This window comes from Zootoca vivipara, chromosome 12 (genome assembly GCF_963506605.1).
Source record: "Zootoca vivipara chromosome 12, rZooViv1.1, whole genome shotgun sequence".
Taxonomy (NCBI): domain Eukaryota; kingdom Metazoa; phylum Chordata; class Lepidosauria; order Squamata; family Lacertidae; genus Zootoca; species Zootoca vivipara.
In genome coordinates, this window is record NC_083287.1 from 38,232,683 (window position 1) to 38,250,947 (window position 18,265).

Sequence of the window (18,265 nt, forward strand, 5' to 3'; positions counted from 1 at the left end):
TAAACAAACCGTACCATGCTGGTGTATATGAACCAGGCAATTAACAGGAATATTTGCAATTCCAGGGACTTTCTGTGAAGTTTGGTGAGGAGGATGTCCTGTATGTCATTTAGGACACATTTCATACACGTCAGAAGCCACTGGGAGGCTGGTTCAGAAGGCAGAGCTGAGTGGAAGGATACCGTAATTCAATCCAACCCTGGCAGAAGGGAAATTTAGAATGCTCTGCAAGTCCGGAAAATGCACAGCCTAGTAAAATGCCATCCGTGTTGCCTACAGTGCAGGTAATGTGTGAAGCAGAGTTCATGTCTCAGTTCTAACCCACAAAAAATCTTAAGTGTGTTGGACTTGTGATGACAAAGCTTGTTCACATTCCCATAACCTTAAATGCAAATGTGGTTTGGAAGTGCTGTAAAGCTAGACAATTTGGAAAGATGTAGGAGCTGCAATAAGTCTAACTTTGTCTTGTTCACTAAATCTTGTAATACTTTAATCCTGGAATATACCTGTTCTTTGTGCATGCCTTAAACATCAAGAGCTTTGGATTTATAGAACTGCTTTGGTGAGCATCACATTCCATTTACTGCCCCTATTTTCACCTTTAAAGGAAGATTACACTGTTTCCTGGATGTTGGGTAATGTAGAATCCAAACCATAAATAGAAGGAACTTGGAGCTCTGGTTAGCAACGCTTTATTACTCATATATTTCCCATACTCTATGTATCATCTTATTTGAATTATTGCTGTACATCATGTTACATGAACAATGAAACTTTCAGGGTATTTTTTTTTAAATAGAGGTCACTGAACAATCAGGAAATAAATAAATAGATATATTTATTTGAAAAAAATAGATATTTTAAAACTTTCAAAAATAATATAGAGCTAAAGTTCTACCTAACTTGTCAAAACCTAAGTATTAATCTACAGGTGAATATATGGGTACTTTGTGCTTCTATAGTGAAAGTAAAATTTGTTTTCATCTCAGAGGATTCCCGCCCTCCTAAGGATGCCCTGATCATTTGTTTGCAATATAAATAATTCTGTGTTTCTCAATTGTCTGAATGTCATGTTCCAGCTGTTTCATCTCTGCTTCCAGCCTTTCTTTGTGATGTTTCTTTGGTAGTGTATCTATTTCAACGGAAAGGCTTTGAAATTCATGATGCACATCTTCCCAATTCTTCTTGAGACCCTATTTGGAGTATACAAAGAGAAGAATTAGTATACGGCAGCATTATACAGTAACACAACAAGGCTGCAATCTTATACAAGCCCTCTGGGAAGCCACCCTATATTCATACCCTATATTCACACCATATATACATTGCATACATACATCAGAGCACACATGCAAATGCAAGTATACATAAATACATGACTAGAAGACACATACTAGGGACCTCTCTGCCCAGTTTAGCATCACAGAGGGGTGAGGGAATTGTACCCCCTCCGCCTCTTCAGACTATTGATCTGAAGAGTGGGGAAGATGGTGCTTCCCTTCCCATTAAGAGGCTGGGCTTATCTCTCTGCCCAGCCCAATGCTGTGTTGTTACTTGATGCAGTTCACCACCCTGCAATGCATACTTACAGTGGAATAAGCCCCATTGATCTCCATGCAATTTTCTTCTGAGTAGAGAGAGAGATATAGGACTGCAATCCTATGCTCCAACTTGGAGACCTCCAGATGTTTTTGGACATCTCGTATTATTTTTATCCACTGGCCATGATTGTTGAGACTCCAGAAACAGCTGGAAGTCACAGGTTTGAGAAAGGCTGCTATACTCAGCTGAGTGTAAGCTACGCTCCACTGAACTCAGTAAGGCTTTCCTCGGAGTAAACATTTATAGGCCCACACTCCAACAGTGTAGTCCTATATACATTTTCCTGGGAGAGGTGCACTGAACTCCATGGGATTTACTTCATATTAAACATGCAAAGATTGCCTTGCACAACACTATTTTCCGCACACTGTAACATAAGAAAAAAACCTGAAGATGTTGGCTACCGATTATTCTTTAAAGTGGGACAAAACCTTTTTGCATGCCTTTAACTGCAGTTGGGTTCCACAATGGGCCACTACTGCTGATGCAATGAAGTGTGTGATGATATGGAATCTAGCTTCCAGAATAGACATTGTAAACATTTCTGTCACATCCAACTTGCTCAATCCTGCAGAGCTATTCTAGAGCTCCATCTAGTGAAAATCTACCCTTCTTAGTTGCAATGCTATTCATAAAGCCTTTCCCATTCGTGCCTGTACAAATGTATCTTTTATGCCTCAGTCTGTCTAATTCAAGTCAACCCACATACCTCAAGAAGATTGTCCCTGTCTTCATCAGAGAGCCGTTTCATGGCTCTTTGTCTGAGAGTTTCCTTGACATAGGCATCGTATTCTTCCTGAGCTCTCTTTACTTCCTCATTTCGCTTAGTTACATATTTCGGAGTAATGCCGTAATCCTACAAGAAAAATGCACCTTCCAGATATTCATTCATTCATTTATTATTATTATTATTATTATTATTATTATTATTATTATTATTATTATTAACAACGACCCTTATGTTATATAACTTTTTTGCTTTTCTTTTTTTTTAAGAAAAAGCCTACTTTGAACTTTTTCTAATTAATCCTAGTATATACTAATAGTGAACTCATTCATTTGGGTATGAATCCTTATGTAGCCAACAGCAGCATCTACATGCAAGTGGGACATATCAACAGGCATGAGGGTTTGCAAAAGTACAACAAAACCTTTAGAAAAGAAATACATCAATAATGGACACACACACACAAAGCCTCTAACTAAAATTTATAGAAATGTTGGCTAGGGACCTTTAGACTTCAGAATTGTAGATTCACAGTGAAATCCTCCTATACATAGCAACTCAGACATAAGCCCCACAGAACTCAATGCTGCTAATTCCCAGGTAAGCAGATACAGGATTGGAGCCTTAGCAGAAAAATTATTCCATTTCCTATGAATAATGAAGCATGCAGAAGGGGGATGTGGCTGGTACCCTTGTGGGCAAAGGGACTGATCTGGAGATGGATGGGATTATCTTGTTGATCTGTTGTTGCTTTCAAATACATGTGATTTCAGTTATGATATTAAACATCTAACACCTTTTATAAAATACTCAAAAATATTCCTACTTCTCATTAATGTCCACTACTTCACTTTGGCTAAAAATATTAAGATTCCTGACAAAGATATTCAGGGTCAGGCACTTCTGGTTTCTAAAAATTTTGCTCATGCCCTAAGAACAGAAGAGGAGCCTGCTGGATCACACCAATGGCTCATCTGGCTCACTCAGTATTGCAAATAAGTGAGCCTTATGCTGCAGTCCTATGCCTGGGAGTTGATATTGGCATCTGTCTGTCTCGGAAGACAGAGGAGTGCGCCTTTGGGGGCGAGGTCAAGCTGTTGAAAGGATGCCACGCCTGCTGTGGCTGTAGAGAACAATATGGAAGAGACAGGTCTTGTTGCAGATGAAGGCATCCAATTGTGCTGCTGCAGATATACCATGGCGTTTCTTTCTGCGCTTCTCCAAGCAGTCTTTTCTCGTTTTGGTCATTGCTATGGATACATATATGGGGCGAGGGTAGCGCTGTGGGTTAAATCACTGAGCCTAGAAGGTCAGCGGTTCGAATCCCCGCGACGGGGTGAGCTCCCATTGCTCGGTCCCAGCTCCTGCCAACCTAGCAGTTTGAAAGCACGTCAAAGTGCAAGTAGATAAATAGGTACCGCTACAAGCGGGAAAGTAAACAGCATTTCCATGTGCTGCTCTGGTTCGCCAGAAGCGGCTTTGTCATCCTGGCCATATGACCTGGAAACTGTACGCCGGCTCCCTCGGCCAACGCGAGATGAGCGCTGCAACTCCAGAGTCGGACATGACTGGACCTAATGGTCAGGGGTCCCTTTACCTTTATGGATATACAACTTGACTGCTTGTCTCCGGGCACTGCAGTCGTCCACAAGGGATTCCCACAAGGCAAATGGGTTGATGTTGCCTGGGAGTAAGCCCCATATAACTCAACAGGACTTATTTCTAAGGAGGCATGTAGAGGATTTCACCGTTAGTAAATACACCACATCATTTTGATAAAGCATACCTTTTTCTTGAGATATTTTGGAATGAGTCCTGAAGTTTCAAGGACATATTTGTCGCCTTGTCTTCGGTCAACACAAGCTCGAAGAGGTTTCTTAGGCACTCCCATGATGACATTAGCTGCATTTGTGCTTATGAAATTCTTTGAACTCTGAATTCCCATGAGTGGGTGATCTGACAATTTAGGCACAAATTGTTTTACTCTCTTAACTCCTTGATGTTTTTTCCCTGGTTCTTAAAAAAAAAAAAGCAACAAAATGAATTACATTTTTTTAAATGTTCTTCTACGTGGCACAGGATTCTGCTAAGTCTATGCCTTTAATTCAACCTTCACCTTTGCCTCCAGTTTTCTGGATTCTGATCTTCCAGCCCTAGACAGCTCGTTTCCTTATGACACTTTGCATCATAAGGAGGATTATTTTGGGGAGCAGCAAGTATAAGAAGTGATGTGTAAGAAGGGAGAGGTGACAGCTCACGAAGGACTGGGTAGAGAGGGACTTGTCATGTCCTGGATGATAAATGAGTAAAATAACTGCTGTAAACTATCAAGATCAACAATATTTAAGCCATTGCCCAAGACATCCCAGTGAAGGGCAAAAGATACATTTCAAAATAGTTGTGGAAAGAAACAAAACAACTTGATGACATATTGCCATAAAGGCTTAAAAAGCTAACTAAATGTACATTAAAAAAAACACCAAACTATATTGTGATACAGGAAAATACCCCCGTTCATTATTTTGAAGTTTCAAACCTTTTTTTAAAATTTGCGATTGTGTGTATGTAGTTGGAGGGAGGTGGCGTTCTTGTCTGCTGCTTTTATAATTAGTCTATGAACATTTTAAGTGTTTCTTGTTGTTCTTGTTAATTTTTTGTATCTTTTTTGTTTTCCCTAACCCTATTTTTCATATTGCATGTCACACTGAAACTTTTTTTGTAGTAGGTATCTAACAAATAATAATATTAGAAAAACATTTGGAGTCAGCAACACGGAGGCTCCTGATTACTTGGGGTCCAACTGTAATGCTCCTGGACTTGTCACAATTCCCAAAATTCATTTGTGAAAACAAAATGCCACATTCTATAACCACTCTTTCTGACAATATATACATTTATAAGCAAACTCTTCCATTTTAAGCACTATAAGGGGACCTCAGTAGATATCTCTAATAGCAGCTGAGCTTTCCCAAGCATGGTGTGGATTGGCCAACTTAAGTCTTGCTTAAAATATGAAGACTTGGCACGATTAACAAAAGCCTTGATGTCTACCCTTGCACATCCAGAGCAGAGGCAAAAACAACTAGCCAACTAACATATGGTCCTTAAAATCACTAGAATAGAATTGCCCGTGTGTCCAAGAGAATGCAGAAGATGTTATTGGATGTTAACGTGGATAAAATTGTAGTGAAGTTTTACGTGGCCTGGGATACTCATCAATGTGGTATAGTCAGAATATTACATTAGGCTTAGGGAGACTGGGATACAAATAACTACAGTACTTAGCAATGGTACTGACTTTGGGCAAGTCATTATATCTTCCGGGGTAGCCAATAGAATAAAATGGTGGTGGTGGGGAGAACAACGCTGAGCACTCCTCAGATAAAGGATGAGATAAAAATGAAATAAATATCTAGGCTTAGGTTTGGTAGGCTTTCGTTATATCAGCTCCCTGCTCCCTGTGTTCAGCAGTTACCATCTCTGCAGGCAATCCTTATATCTGCTGCTAGAAGTAGGGCTTTTACAGCAGTGGCCCCAAGTCTGTGGGATGATCTCACTCTAGAACTGAATACTTTTTCCTCCTGGTGGAAACTTCCTGGTGAGAAAGGAAGTTAACATCACACATCCTTTCTCACCAGGCTTTGGAGATTTCTTCCGAGAATGAATTGGAATGGCTGATTTATGTTCTTGGCTGCTTTGTTTAGCTGCTCAGTTTTCATCTTGCATTTACAGATATTTTTACATATCTTCCGGGGGAGATTTGTTCTTTTGCTTTGCACCAAGCCTTATGAGGAGTGGCTGAAGGTACTGGGCATGTTTAGCCTGGGAAAAGAAGAGACTGAGAGGAGATATGATAGCCACCTTCAAATATCTTAAGGGCTGTCACGTGGAAGATGAAACAAGCTTGTTTTCTCCTGGTCTGGAGGGTAGAACTTGAACCAATAGCTTCAAGTTACAAGAAAGGAGATTACAGCTAAACATAAGGAAGAACTTTCTGACAGTAAGAGCTGTTCATCAGTGGAGCGGCCTCCTTTGGGAGGTTGTAGACTCTCCTTCATTGGAGGTTTTTAAGCAGGCATTGGATGGCCATCTGTCATGGATGCTTTTGTTTAGATTCCTGCACTGCAGGGAGTTGGGACTATATGGCCCTTCCAGCTCCACAATTCTATGATTCTATGCACTGGAAAAAGAGACATACAAATGGTATACATTTAATAAACATATACAAATTAATGAAACATACTCTGCGGTAACTTTGGTTCCTTGGAATGTTTCTGAAGGAAGTCTTTTGGATTTGGCACCTGGACTTTGGGTGGTCCTATGGTTTTCCATGGTGATTTACTTTGCTGTATTGTATCTTTTACATATGTTTTCAATGCCGAAACATATCTTTAGTGAAGAGAAAATATACACACAATAATTAGAACTGAAAGAGAAGCTACAGGCTATTTCCCCCCCCCCCCACAGACCACTATGTTCTTGAGCACTGTCCCTTAATGACTGTAGTCTAACTATCAAAGTAAAAAATGAAATATCTGAAAAGAAATAAAGTAATATTGTTCTGATCTCATTTGTGCCTGAAATCAGCAACACTCATTGACCTGGTTCACATGACACAGTAAGCCAAACTATGGCTCATCAGGACCATGCAAATGGGCAGCCTCGAGAGGAGGTTGTAGTCACATTGCTCTGCCCCCGTCTTCCCAACTCCTGTGCAAAGTTTGTTATTGGCTGTAGCAAGGAATCATAGAATTGTACAACTGGAAGGAACCCCAAGCGTCACCTGGTCCAACTCCCCACAATGCAGGAATCACAGCTAAGGAGAGTTTATAGCCCAGGTTCAGGTGACATGCGAAGTCAAAACTGGGCTTAGTTGAGCACAGTATGGGAGTAATAAAGACTGGGGAGGAAATAAGTTACTGTGACACCTTCACACGGTCCCATTAAGCCATAGCTTGGTATTATACACCTATCCAGGCTTAAATCAACAGTGGAATAAAAGTGAGCAAAAATAGGGAATTGCTGTTCCAAAGTGCTTCACTTTACTGGGTTTGAAAACACTGTTTTCATTTTATCACTTTATAGTAATTATATTGAATTTCTCTCTTGGTCTGCCATGACTTCAAGTGGTTTGGGCCACATGAATGAGAAAGGCATAACATTTGCCTGAGCTGGTGAAATTAAATTTCGGTTATTGATTGCCGTATATTCAAAAAGACGCGTCCATTGTATAATTCTGCCATTAGTGGTTCACCCAATAAAAATCCTAACCACATAAGACAGAGCTGGGGAGTGTTCTCTTTGACTGCAATTTGCAGCAATTCCCTTATATATCAGCCACACTAGTATGCTGTGAGAGGATACGAAGCATATCTTGAAAAATTAAAAAGATGGAAACGAAAGGAGAACAGCATTAAATACTAGGAAGCAAAAAAAGGAAAAGGCAAAATCTCAAAAATTATATTTGAGCTTTCACACAATGTAAAAGTCACTTCCAGAACTATGGTGGTTTACAGTGAAACTGTAATGGAATATAATGCAAGTTTAGCACTCATTTCCATATTATTTGCTAACAGATTTTTTTGAAGTAAATAACATAGAAATGAGTAATAAACTTGCACTATATCCCACTATAATTCCAGAAGTGCTATTTACTTCATGTTAAAGTTCAGATATAATGCAGACATTAAGAGTTAGGGGAAAGTTGTGAAAACAGAATAAACTGCCATGTGAATGCACCCAAAGGTCCCTTCTTAGAATTCATTTTATTTTACAGGTATATCACTGATTGACAAGTATAAAAGGTTTGTCAGAATGAGTCCCAAGTGTCCTTACCCACATACCTAGGTGCCTTGCAAGACTTATCCAGATTGTAAGGTAGAAGGTTGTAAATGCTCTCCTCCATGCACATTGCTGCCATCTTCACAGTGACACAGTCTGCAGATAATTTAAATTGCCCAGACTTCTAAAGTGAACTGTCTTAAAATATCTGTGTCTGTGGAGGGGATAAATTGATTGAAAATGTATTGTAACTTGTGAATAATTAATTTTTTTAAAAAAAAAATCTTTTAAAAAGTAAACTGCCTGTCACATTTTGTCTCATAAACACCATTCCACCTCTCCTTTCGGTTATTCTCCCCCCATCCTGTCCCGCAGGCACATACCACTTCTTTCCCTTCCCTTCCTTCTTTTACACTCTACAGTCATACCTCAGTTTAAGTATGCCTCGGTTTGAGTATTTTCAGTTTAAGTACTCCGCGGACCCGTCTGGAACGGATTAATCCACTTTCCATTACTTTCAATTGGAAAGTTCGCTTCAGGTTAAGTACAGACTTCCGGAACCAATTGTGTACTTAAGCCGAGGTACCACTGTATATTAGTATTCTCGTTTGCACATTCCTCCTTGGCTGGTCACTATTACCCTTTGACCTCAACATTTCAACCACGGTTTGCCCTAATATTGCTCACATTATCACTCCCAGCCTCCTCTCTAGGTCTGCACAGAGTTGACTCTGGGCCAGAAGTTGTTGGGACAGCCCCCACCAGCATGACCAGTAATCAGGGCTGCAGAGAATCGTCCAACCACATCTGCAGCACCATGATTCCTCACCCATTTTCCCAAGTAACATCACTGTCTACAACTTAACACCTGAATTGTCCTGCCGAGTGGGTGAGGAAGGTCTTATTGTACTTCTGCAGTTGGCTGAGGAAACCAGTGTATGACTTCCCCAGAGTTATGTTAAACCTCACCTTGCGGTAGCTTGGATAGTTTTAACACCACCCTGCCAAGTGATCGGGCGATGTGCTTTGCCTCACGTCAGCTGTCATATGTGCAAGATGTATGCTGCGCAAGTTAAAAGCGGATATCGGAATAGGCTCCAGAAATGCTATAATGCAATGTCAAAGCGCGTACAATTGTTTTTTATTACTGGTCATGGTTCCCAAAAATACACAACTGCTTTTCGTTCAGGATCTGAGCTTAAAACAAACAAACCTCCAGTTAAAAGGCTGTCAAAGTGACAGAGTTGGGAAAGGGAGGCTTTGGAGAGCTGCTGCTGCTGCTGATCTGAACAGGCAGGGGAATAGTGCAGAGATGAGATGATGATGATGATATCTTAGCCTTTGAGATGTTGTTGGACTACAAAATCCCACTTCGCCAAGAAGCTCACTGGGTGACTTCGGGCCAGCCACTCTCTCAAGTAGACCTACCTCGCAGGGCTGTTGTGAAGTTAAAAATGTGTGAGATTTGGACCAAATAATAATAATAGTGTGCGAGAGAAGCACGAGCAGCGCTCTGAGCTCCTTATGAGAGAAGGCGGTGTATCAATCTAACAACACACAAAGAGTCCAGGGGCGAACGACCTGCCTGCCCCGCATTCCCACGCGCGCCGTCTGCACCCTCTTGCTTTCCCCGCTACCTGCCCGCCCTTCCCATCCTTTCCCCGCCTTCCCCTCTTTGCCTTACCCCGCTCTCCTTTCTCTCCTCCGAGCCCTTTTCCGCTCCCGTTCGAAGCCTCCTCGGCTGCCGCGGATTAGAACGAGAACGAGCGGTACTGTTTGGTCGCCCTTGGAAACGGCCGCTTAGCAACGCGCCTGTGTGCGGGTGTGTGGAACGGGAGAGTGGCTTTGTGACGCCATTTCCGGGACTGTGCCGCGAACAATGAGCGAAGTCGGGGAGGGGGCGGGTCCGGAGAGGAAAGGAATAGCGCGCAGGCGCAGCGTGGGTGGGTGGGGGAGGACGCCGCCGTAGAGATACAGCACAGAGATAGGAAGGAGGACGCCGCCGGCGTGGGAGTTCGCGCACGCGTAGTAGCAGGTAGGTCTGCTTGCATGTGGTTACGCGCTTTACGGGAGGGCAGGACTTTTATTTTTATTTTTTTGCGTGCCTTGAAACGGATTCTTCCTAGGTGGTCCCTCCTTCCTTTTCGGATCCATGCTACGTGCATGGATCCTTTCCCTGCTCACGAGGAGCAGCCTCCCCTCTGCTCTTGGCAGCGTTGGCAGGGAATGGGGGAACGGGCGGGTCGCCCTCTGGTTGCCCTGAAGTGAGAGACTCGGTCTCCATCCTGCGCGAGGCGCTGCATTGGAGCAGGAGCCTCCCTCCCCACCCACTGACGAGACCGGCTGGGCGCCCCATATCTTGAAGAAGAAGGGGTCCTCTTCGTTGCTTTACAGTATTTCTGCTGCAGCAAAGATAAAAGTCATGGGCCGCTGAATAAAGTTTAAAGGGTGTTAAAATTGTGGCATGCATGCATGAGGTCTGGTGGGCCCGCCGGCATCAGATGCACCGCGCGAGTAGGCTGACACTTTCACACATGGGGATAATGGAGGGGGAAAGCTAAGCAGCAGAAACCAAAAGCAGTAAAGTGCAAGAGGCGCAACCCGTGGCTTTCTTACGCAGAGCTTAGATGTACAGTTTTACATGAATATGTTCACAACTGCAGCCCAGTAAATTGGCAATACAATAAATTTGCTCAGCAGAGCTAGGCAGATCCCAGTGCTTAAAAAAAAAAAGAATAAAAAAAGGTGCTGGTAGTCAGTTCTTGAAGTAAGTGCCACACTTTTAACATTTGGTGCTGGGGATGTTGGAGGCAATAGGCTTCTGAATACCATTTGTACTCAAATTAGGCTTGTAGGGTTCCCCTAGGTATCTGGTTAACCAGTATGAGAACAGAGTATTGGACTAGGTCGTTGGTCTGATCCAGCAGACGCTTCTTATGCTCCTTGATGTCCTTTGCAGAAGTGTGGGATGTAAATGTAATAATAACTAAAACGACATTTGAGAAGATTCACACATATTGCCTATAGAAGAAAGCTGGCTGCTGCTGGGTGAGAAGCAGTGATAACTAAGGCAATTCATATTGGTTATGATCACATTTGAAATGAATACATTGACCCTTCACTTGCCATACTCCTGTTCTTGCTATACTCCTGTTCTTCCAGCCTTCTTAGAAGTCAGATTCTGCTTTGAATTGGGGTCATTGCTACCGGTAGTGGCATTGCAATGATAATGTAATGGAAAAAACCCTTTGGGGTTTCCAAGGGGACATCACTCAGATCTATGCTATTTTAAGGGCAAATCATTGGGATAGATTTGAATGTTTTGGAATCAGAGCTGTAGAAATATTCAATTCATTGCTTTCTGGTTAAAGTAGGTCAGCACACATTACTGGAGGTGGGGTAGCAATGCCTTTATGGGAGCTTTATGTGTACCTACATTAGTATTCATGGGCATAGCCAGGGGGGCAGGGAGGGGCAGCTTCCCCCCATCAATAATAATAAGAATACATAGCAATCTGGGGTTCTCCCCCCCAACAAAAGGCTTGCCTCCCCTCCCAATCCTGGCTACGCCCATGTTAGCATTCATAAAATTTCAGCCTGGAAATTTCAGCGGGGCCACATTTGGGTGTGTGACAAGAACTGTATAAAATATAATACTTATAGTGTAGTTCAGAAAATCAGCCATGTCCCAGGTGGCCAGTGTTCTACATAGATTGTGAATTGCAGCCACATTTTTTAGCCAGGGAAGAGCAAAGTGCTGTGACTTAAATATTTGCACTGGCACAATCACAGTCATGGCCCCACAACGCAGAAGGACTTTGCTGATTTCTGGCCCAGTCACCACCTTTTGTCTGTTTGTCGCATGTAAATCTAGGTTTCCCAAAGTAATCAGCACATGTTCCTGTAGAGAGACAAGCTGCCACTGGAGAGGTATAAGCTCTCTGGCCTGCATTCATTTGTATACATCAGGTAAATTTTCTAAATAAAAGACACTAAGCAACTTAAAAAGAATAAAGTTATACTTAAAGTACATTGGAGGTATTCTAGTAATGCAGTAGAACAAACAAAATCACTACAAATATTAAATGTCTATGTAAAGGTCACCACAGAAATGTAATTAAAAAAATATGTTTTTATGCCTTTATACCCCACCTTTCTTTCATTCAAGTAGTGACCAGCCTCAGCCCTGCCTAGCTTCAGCAAACTGTTTCATCTGCCTTCAAACCATAACCTGGGATTCATTGCAATTAGTTATCCAGCAGGAAATGCACCTGAATTTTTTTATTTTTTATTTTTAAAAAAGTTTTAGCTGGATAATGGAATAGAGTTGGGGAGAAGGTTCCTGCTCCAAGCCCCAGAAGACTTGAATAGCACAGAAAAAGTGGGAGCATGACGTATGGAAAACAATTGCTGTGTGAATGTCGTACTTCTCTGTTTGTCATGCTAGTTGACTATAACACTTTGACAGAGCAGACCTCCACCCCTGGAGATGCTGTTGGCCTACAACTCCTTAACCATTGGCTGTGCTGGCTGCAAGTGATAGTTGTAGTCCAACGACCTCTGGAGGACCACAGATATCCCTGCCCCTGTGCTATGACTAGAATGGGGGAGTCCCTTCAGGACATTTATGCCCTCTGTCTTATGAACTGCATACAGTGGTACAGTGGTACCTCTACTTACGAATTTAATGCATTCTGAATGCACATTCGTAAGTTAAAAAAAAAATTGTAAGTCGAATCCCATAGGAATGCATTGGGAGAAAAAATTCGTAAGTCGAAGCAACCCTATCTAAAAATTCGTAAGTAGAGAAAATCCTATCTAAACCGCATCCAAGATGGCGGACGGAGCTCTGTTCGTAAGTAGAAACATTCGTAAGTAGAGTTATTCGTAAGTAGAGGTACCACTGTACCTCAGTTTGAGAACAGTCCAGTTTAAGAACGATTTGGTTTACAAACTCCACAAAACCGGAGGTTAGAGAACTTTACCTCGGTCTAAGAACGGAAGCTGAACAGTGGAAGGGCACTGGCGGTGGGAGGCCTCATTAGGGAAAGCGTGCCTCAGTTTAAGAACGGTTTTGGTTTAAGAATAGACTTCCGGAACAGATTAAGTTCGTAAACCGAGGTACCACTGTACTTCTTATTATGGAATAAACATGTCCGAGGATGCCAAGGGGGGGAAATGAGCAGTATAAGATGGTGAATGAGAATGGTTCACCTGACACTATTAAAGTAGCTCAGCAAGTGAAGGAAGCTTTGTCTAGAACAGGTAGGGAACTCACCCCCCTCCAGATGTTGAGCCGCCAGTAATGCCAATGATTAGGGATGATGGGAGTTTCCCAAAGCATCTGGAGGGTACCAGATTAGCAAAGGCTGCATTAAACTCTGCTTTCACCAAAAATATTTTACTTGCAAGAGCTAAGCATCTAGCATGACCAGAATGCAGGGTTATATTGTTTTCAGGGCCAAATTATTTTAATTTTGAAAATGCAAAGATACAAGGTTTTCCTAGTCTCCTGACTTGAAGTGTGTGCACTGTTTGTTTTGCGGTACATGTTGACGTCGCTGTTGATCTCCCTGAGCAAACAAAACGAATCTACTCTTGGCAACCTGTTCATGTGCTGGGGCTGGAGAGAGTCCTCTTTGCCCGGTGCTTGTTCTTCTGTTGCCTCTGGAGAGCAATTGCTTGTGCGGCATTTGCTTCACTCTGATCTTTCTCTTTTATTCTGCTCCATCTAGATTGAGGGTTAACAAAAAAAAAGGAAAGAAAGCCATACGTAGTTCCTCCACAAGAGCACGTCACAGATGCCATTCGGTTGGGCTTGCTATTAATGTTTTGCAATGCCTGCTCAGACGATAACGGGACAGAAGTGAGCTACTCTTGCAACCGTAAGTTACGTAGCAAAACGATTGGTTGGTTGGTTGGTTTCAAAGGAAGAAAATGTATTTGGATGCTAAGAAAGGATTTTATATAGATGCATAAAGTACACTCTGGCTCCATTTAAACGACTGGGGAAGTCTTGACATTCCAGTGGGAGTTGAATTGCACCCATGGGTGCTTTTGTTTGTGCGTTTTAAATAAAAAGTTACAGTATTCATTGCAATCAGCTGCCACCTTCTACAGGTTTCCCCATCCTCTGGTAGTTACTGTTAGTGTGCCCCAAATATTTCCTTACATGTGCAATTGAAGGCAAGGGGAGGGCAGGGGTGGTGCAATATGTCTAAGAAATGGAGTAAATACTGGTGTTTCTAGCAGCCAGTTTTGTGAGCTCCATTGAGGATTTTTTATTGATTCTGAGAACATTTCCTGCCTACAGTCAGTAGTGCCTCTATTGAGTATTCATCGTACCTCTGTGGTGTTAGAGGTGGTTCTGTCCTGTTCTGCTTGTGGCTCTTAGCCAAGGAAACAGTTAAGCTATCCTACGCACAGAAAATGAACTAAGTGTAAGGATTTTATGCAGGAAGGCACAGAGGCTTAATTTTTTAAGCATGTGGCTACTTTTCAGAGTAGAAATTTCACAACAAACCCACATACTTTAAAGGGAAAACCTTTCCCCTCTGCACAGATTTCACAGAAGGTGGAATTCAATAAAATCCTCACCTTTTATTTGTCATGACCAGGTCACAGAATGGGTGAGCGATCTTGTTTTTTAAAAAACAACAACGGTGCTCCCCTAAGATGGGAATGGAGCAGTCAGAAGTGTCTTCCCATTCTAGTAATTATTTTAAATGTCAAGTGGCGAAGGTTCAAAGTATTTCTGGCTCACTGGATTTTTCCCTCCTCTTCTTTTAAAGCGTTTCCTTTCCTTGTGAAATTGGCTCGAGAGAAAAGAAGAAGATGTTTCATGTGGTCTGGAATCGGCATCTAAAGCTAATGAGTCGCATCATGGTTTCTGATTTGTATTTAAAGTTGATTTTTTCAAGAAGCTTTGCCCTTGCACGGACACCATGGATGTCTAGGCATTCTATTGTCGGGGACAAGAATATTGTCCTGATGGGACCCCCTGGCGCTGGTAAAACAACAGTGGGGAAAATAGTAGGGCAGAAACTAGGCTCCTGCTTCATAGATGTGGACGACGACGTCCTTGAAACAACCTGGAACATGAGTGTGGCAGAAAAATTGAAGGATGTTGGCAACGAGCAATTTTTAGAAGAGGAAGGAAAAGCCTTGTTAAATCTTTCAGCATCTGGAAGTGTCGTTTCCCTTACTGGCTCCAACCCAATGAATGCTGCCAGCATGGAGCATGTGAAGAAAAATGGGGTTGTGGTCTATCTGGACGTACCGACACAAAGCATCATGGATCGGTTGCAGTTGATGAAAGTAGACCGTATTGTGGGGCAGGGGCCCGGAACCTCCCTGAGAGACATCCTCCAGTTTCGGAAGCAGTTTTATAAGAAGTGGTACGATGTCCGTGTGCTTTGTGAGGATGGAATTACAGCCGACGCTGTAGCAGAGAAAGTGCTTCGTGCAGTGAAGCGGTACCAAGACTCTGACTCAGATGGCTTCATTTCCACCAGGAGTCTAAGATGCAACGAGAAGGTTGAGCCAAAAGGCTCTGTGAAATATTTCAGCGATGTTCTTGTTGAGGGACTGGCGCCCGATGGTGGGCTTTTTGTCCCTGAGATGGGGCTTCCAATACTCACTGCAGGAGAATGGCAACATCTACTAGGGGCAAGCTATGCCGAAAGAGCTCAGGTTATACTGGAAAGGTGCATACATCCTGCTGATGTGCCTGCTTCCAAGTTATGGGAAATAGTTCAGGTTGCCTATGGACAAAATTTTACCTGTTCTAAAGTTGCCCCCGTTAGGCACCTGGCAGGCAACCAGTTTCTTCTGGAGTTGTTTCATGGACCAACAGCTTCATTTAAGGATTTGTCGTTGCAGTTGATGCCCCACCTGTTTGCATATTGCATCCCCCAAAGCTGTAACTATTTGATCTTGGTAGCTACTTCTGGCGACACAGGAAGTGCCGTCCTGGATGGTTTTAGTCGGCTTAAGGAGACGGATAAACAAAGGATTGCCATGGTCACCCTCTTCCCCCAGGATGGAGTTAGCCAGATTCAGAAATCACAGATGGTCGGCTACCAGGAAGCAAACACAAAAGTAATAGGTGTCAGATCGGATTTTGATTTTTGCCAGTCTGCCATCAAGCATATGTTTACCGATTCAGATTTTACCGGCTTTCTCACTGTGGAATATGGGACAGCGTTAAGTGCAGCAAATTCTATCAACTGGGCTCGCTTGCTTCCCCAGGTGGTCTATCATGCCTCTGCCTACCTTGACCTTGTTGAGCAGGGCATCATTTCCTTTGGGAACCCTGTCGATGTCTGCATTCCCACAGGGAACTTTGGCAACATCCTAGCCGCTAAGTATGCACAAATGATGGGGATCCCTATACGGAAATGTATCTGTGCTTCCAATCAAAACAATGTCTTGACGGAATTCATAAAAACAGGCCTGTACAATATAAAGGAGAGGCAATTAATGCAAAGTCTGTCACCGGCAGTGGACATTTTGAAGTCTTCCAACCTTGAGCGACATTTGCACTTGATTGCTAATGGTGATGGGCAGCTGGTGACGCAACTGTTTAGCAGTCTGGAGAATCAGCGCTGCTTCCAGTTGCAGGAACACTTCCTGGGCAGGCTTCAGCAGGACTTGGTGGCTGATTGGTGCTCTGAGGACGACTGCCTGGGTGCCATTCGCTCTGTGTTCGACGCCACAGGCTACATTTTAGATACGCACACAGCTCTCGCAAAGGTGGTTGCAGATCGACTGCAAGATAAAACTTGCCCAGTGATCATTTCCTCTACGGCCCATTATTCCAAATTTGCACCTGCTGTCCTACAGGCATTGAGGATTGGAGAAATCAAGCAGACTCCGTTAAGTCAGCTTCACTTGTTAAACTCTTATAACCCTTTGCCTCCGGTCCACAGGGGCCTATTAGAGTCTCTGAAAAAGAACGAGAAACAGCAGTACCAGGTCTGTGCTGCTGATATGAACGTCCTCATGGAACACGTTGAATCCTTAATACAAAACCACTTCATGAAGGTTTTCTAACTGTAGGCTTATTTGACATTTGCCTCCTATGGCACTTTGAATATTTCCCCTCCTCCTCCCCACCCATTTGCCCAAAAGCTTGTTTTAATAAATGCTTAGTAAACACAGTAGCCACCTTTTAGTGATTATATACTGCCAGATATTTAGATGCATGCGCACTGAATGCAGTGTAAGAAACAAAACAAGTATTGTTGAAAAATAATAATGCCATATTCCCAAAGGTGAGATCATTGTTTGGAAGAGGAAAATAGAAAAGGTTAGCATATGGTTCCCAGGGAAGTCGTGGATGCTCAGTATTGCTCACATGGTCTTGCAGCAATTCTCCAGGGTTTTTCTCTGCCCTGTCATAGAATTGTAGGGTTGGAAGGGGCCACAAGGGTCATCTAGTCCAACCCCCTGCAATGCAGGAATCTTTCACCCGATGGGGGGCTCGAACCCATGACCCTGGGATTAAGAGTCTCATGCTATACCGACTGAGCTAATGAGAGGAAGAAGAAGAACTTGGGACCTTCTGCATGCAAATGAGATGTTCTACCACTGAGCTACAGCCCTTCAACAGATGTTTCTGGTTGGCTGGGGAAGGAATAACAAATAATTTTGGGGAGATACTTTGTGCAACAGTATTTAGCTGTTAGCCACAAGATGGCATCCTTAACAGTTTGCTAACAGTAGTTTAGTAATGTAATAGGGTTGCCATATTTCAAAAAGTAAAATTCCTGACACCCACAAAGTTGTTGAGCTTTTTGGGGGGAACCTCCCCCCAAAATAGTGTTTTCGCTGCTTTTTACATAGTAAGTAAGTAAATTTTATTTATACCCCGCCCCCCCAGCCAAGACTGGGCTCAGGGCGGCTAACATCAAATATCACGTTGCCATACATCCAGGTTTCCCCCTAACATTCATTTCAAAGTTTGGACTTGCATTAAGGTTAGCTATAATTGTTAAAAGAAATATTTATAAATTGGGGGTGGGGTGGGGAATTCATCACAATTCCTTAAAAGGTGGGAAGAAGAAATGCAAAGAAGCACCGCACACGTAAAATATTGTTGGGCAAAATCCTTTGGGCCAGCTTTAGCACTGACTAGCTCTTCCTCAGAGCAGA

The 18,265-nt window shown here is 42.8% G+C and overlaps 2 protein-coding genes across 2 annotated transcripts; one reads left to right on the forward strand and one right to left on the reverse strand.

Moving 5' to 3' along the window:
• Window positions 1–676: 676 nt before the first annotated feature.
• Window positions 677–9,950, reverse strand: ENKUR (enkurin, TRPC channel interacting protein). Its single transcript, XM_035129626.2, has 6 exons — window positions 9,795–9,950; window positions 8,173–8,324; window positions 6,573–6,718; window positions 4,116–4,345; window positions 2,312–2,458; window positions 677–1,193 (listed from the first exon to the last, which is right to left on the reverse strand). The coding sequence occupies exons 2-6, from the start codon at window positions 8,247–8,249 to the stop codon at window positions 1,020–1,022; spliced, it is 774 nt and encodes a 257-aa protein (XP_034985517.1). The 5' UTR covers window positions 8,250–8,324; window positions 9,795–9,950; the 3' UTR covers window positions 677–1,019.
• Window positions 9,951–10,087: 137 nt separating this feature from the next.
• Window positions 10,088–17,648, forward strand: THNSL1 (threonine synthase like 1). Its single transcript, XM_035129482.2, has 3 exons — window positions 10,088–10,145; window positions 13,846–13,995; window positions 14,902–17,648. The coding sequence occupies exon 3, from the start codon at window positions 14,945–14,947 to the stop codon at window positions 17,162–17,164; it is 2,220 nt and encodes a 739-aa protein (XP_034985373.1). The 5' UTR covers window positions 10,088–10,145; window positions 13,846–13,995; window positions 14,902–14,944; the 3' UTR covers window positions 17,165–17,648.
• Window positions 17,649–18,265: the final 617 nt, after the last annotated feature.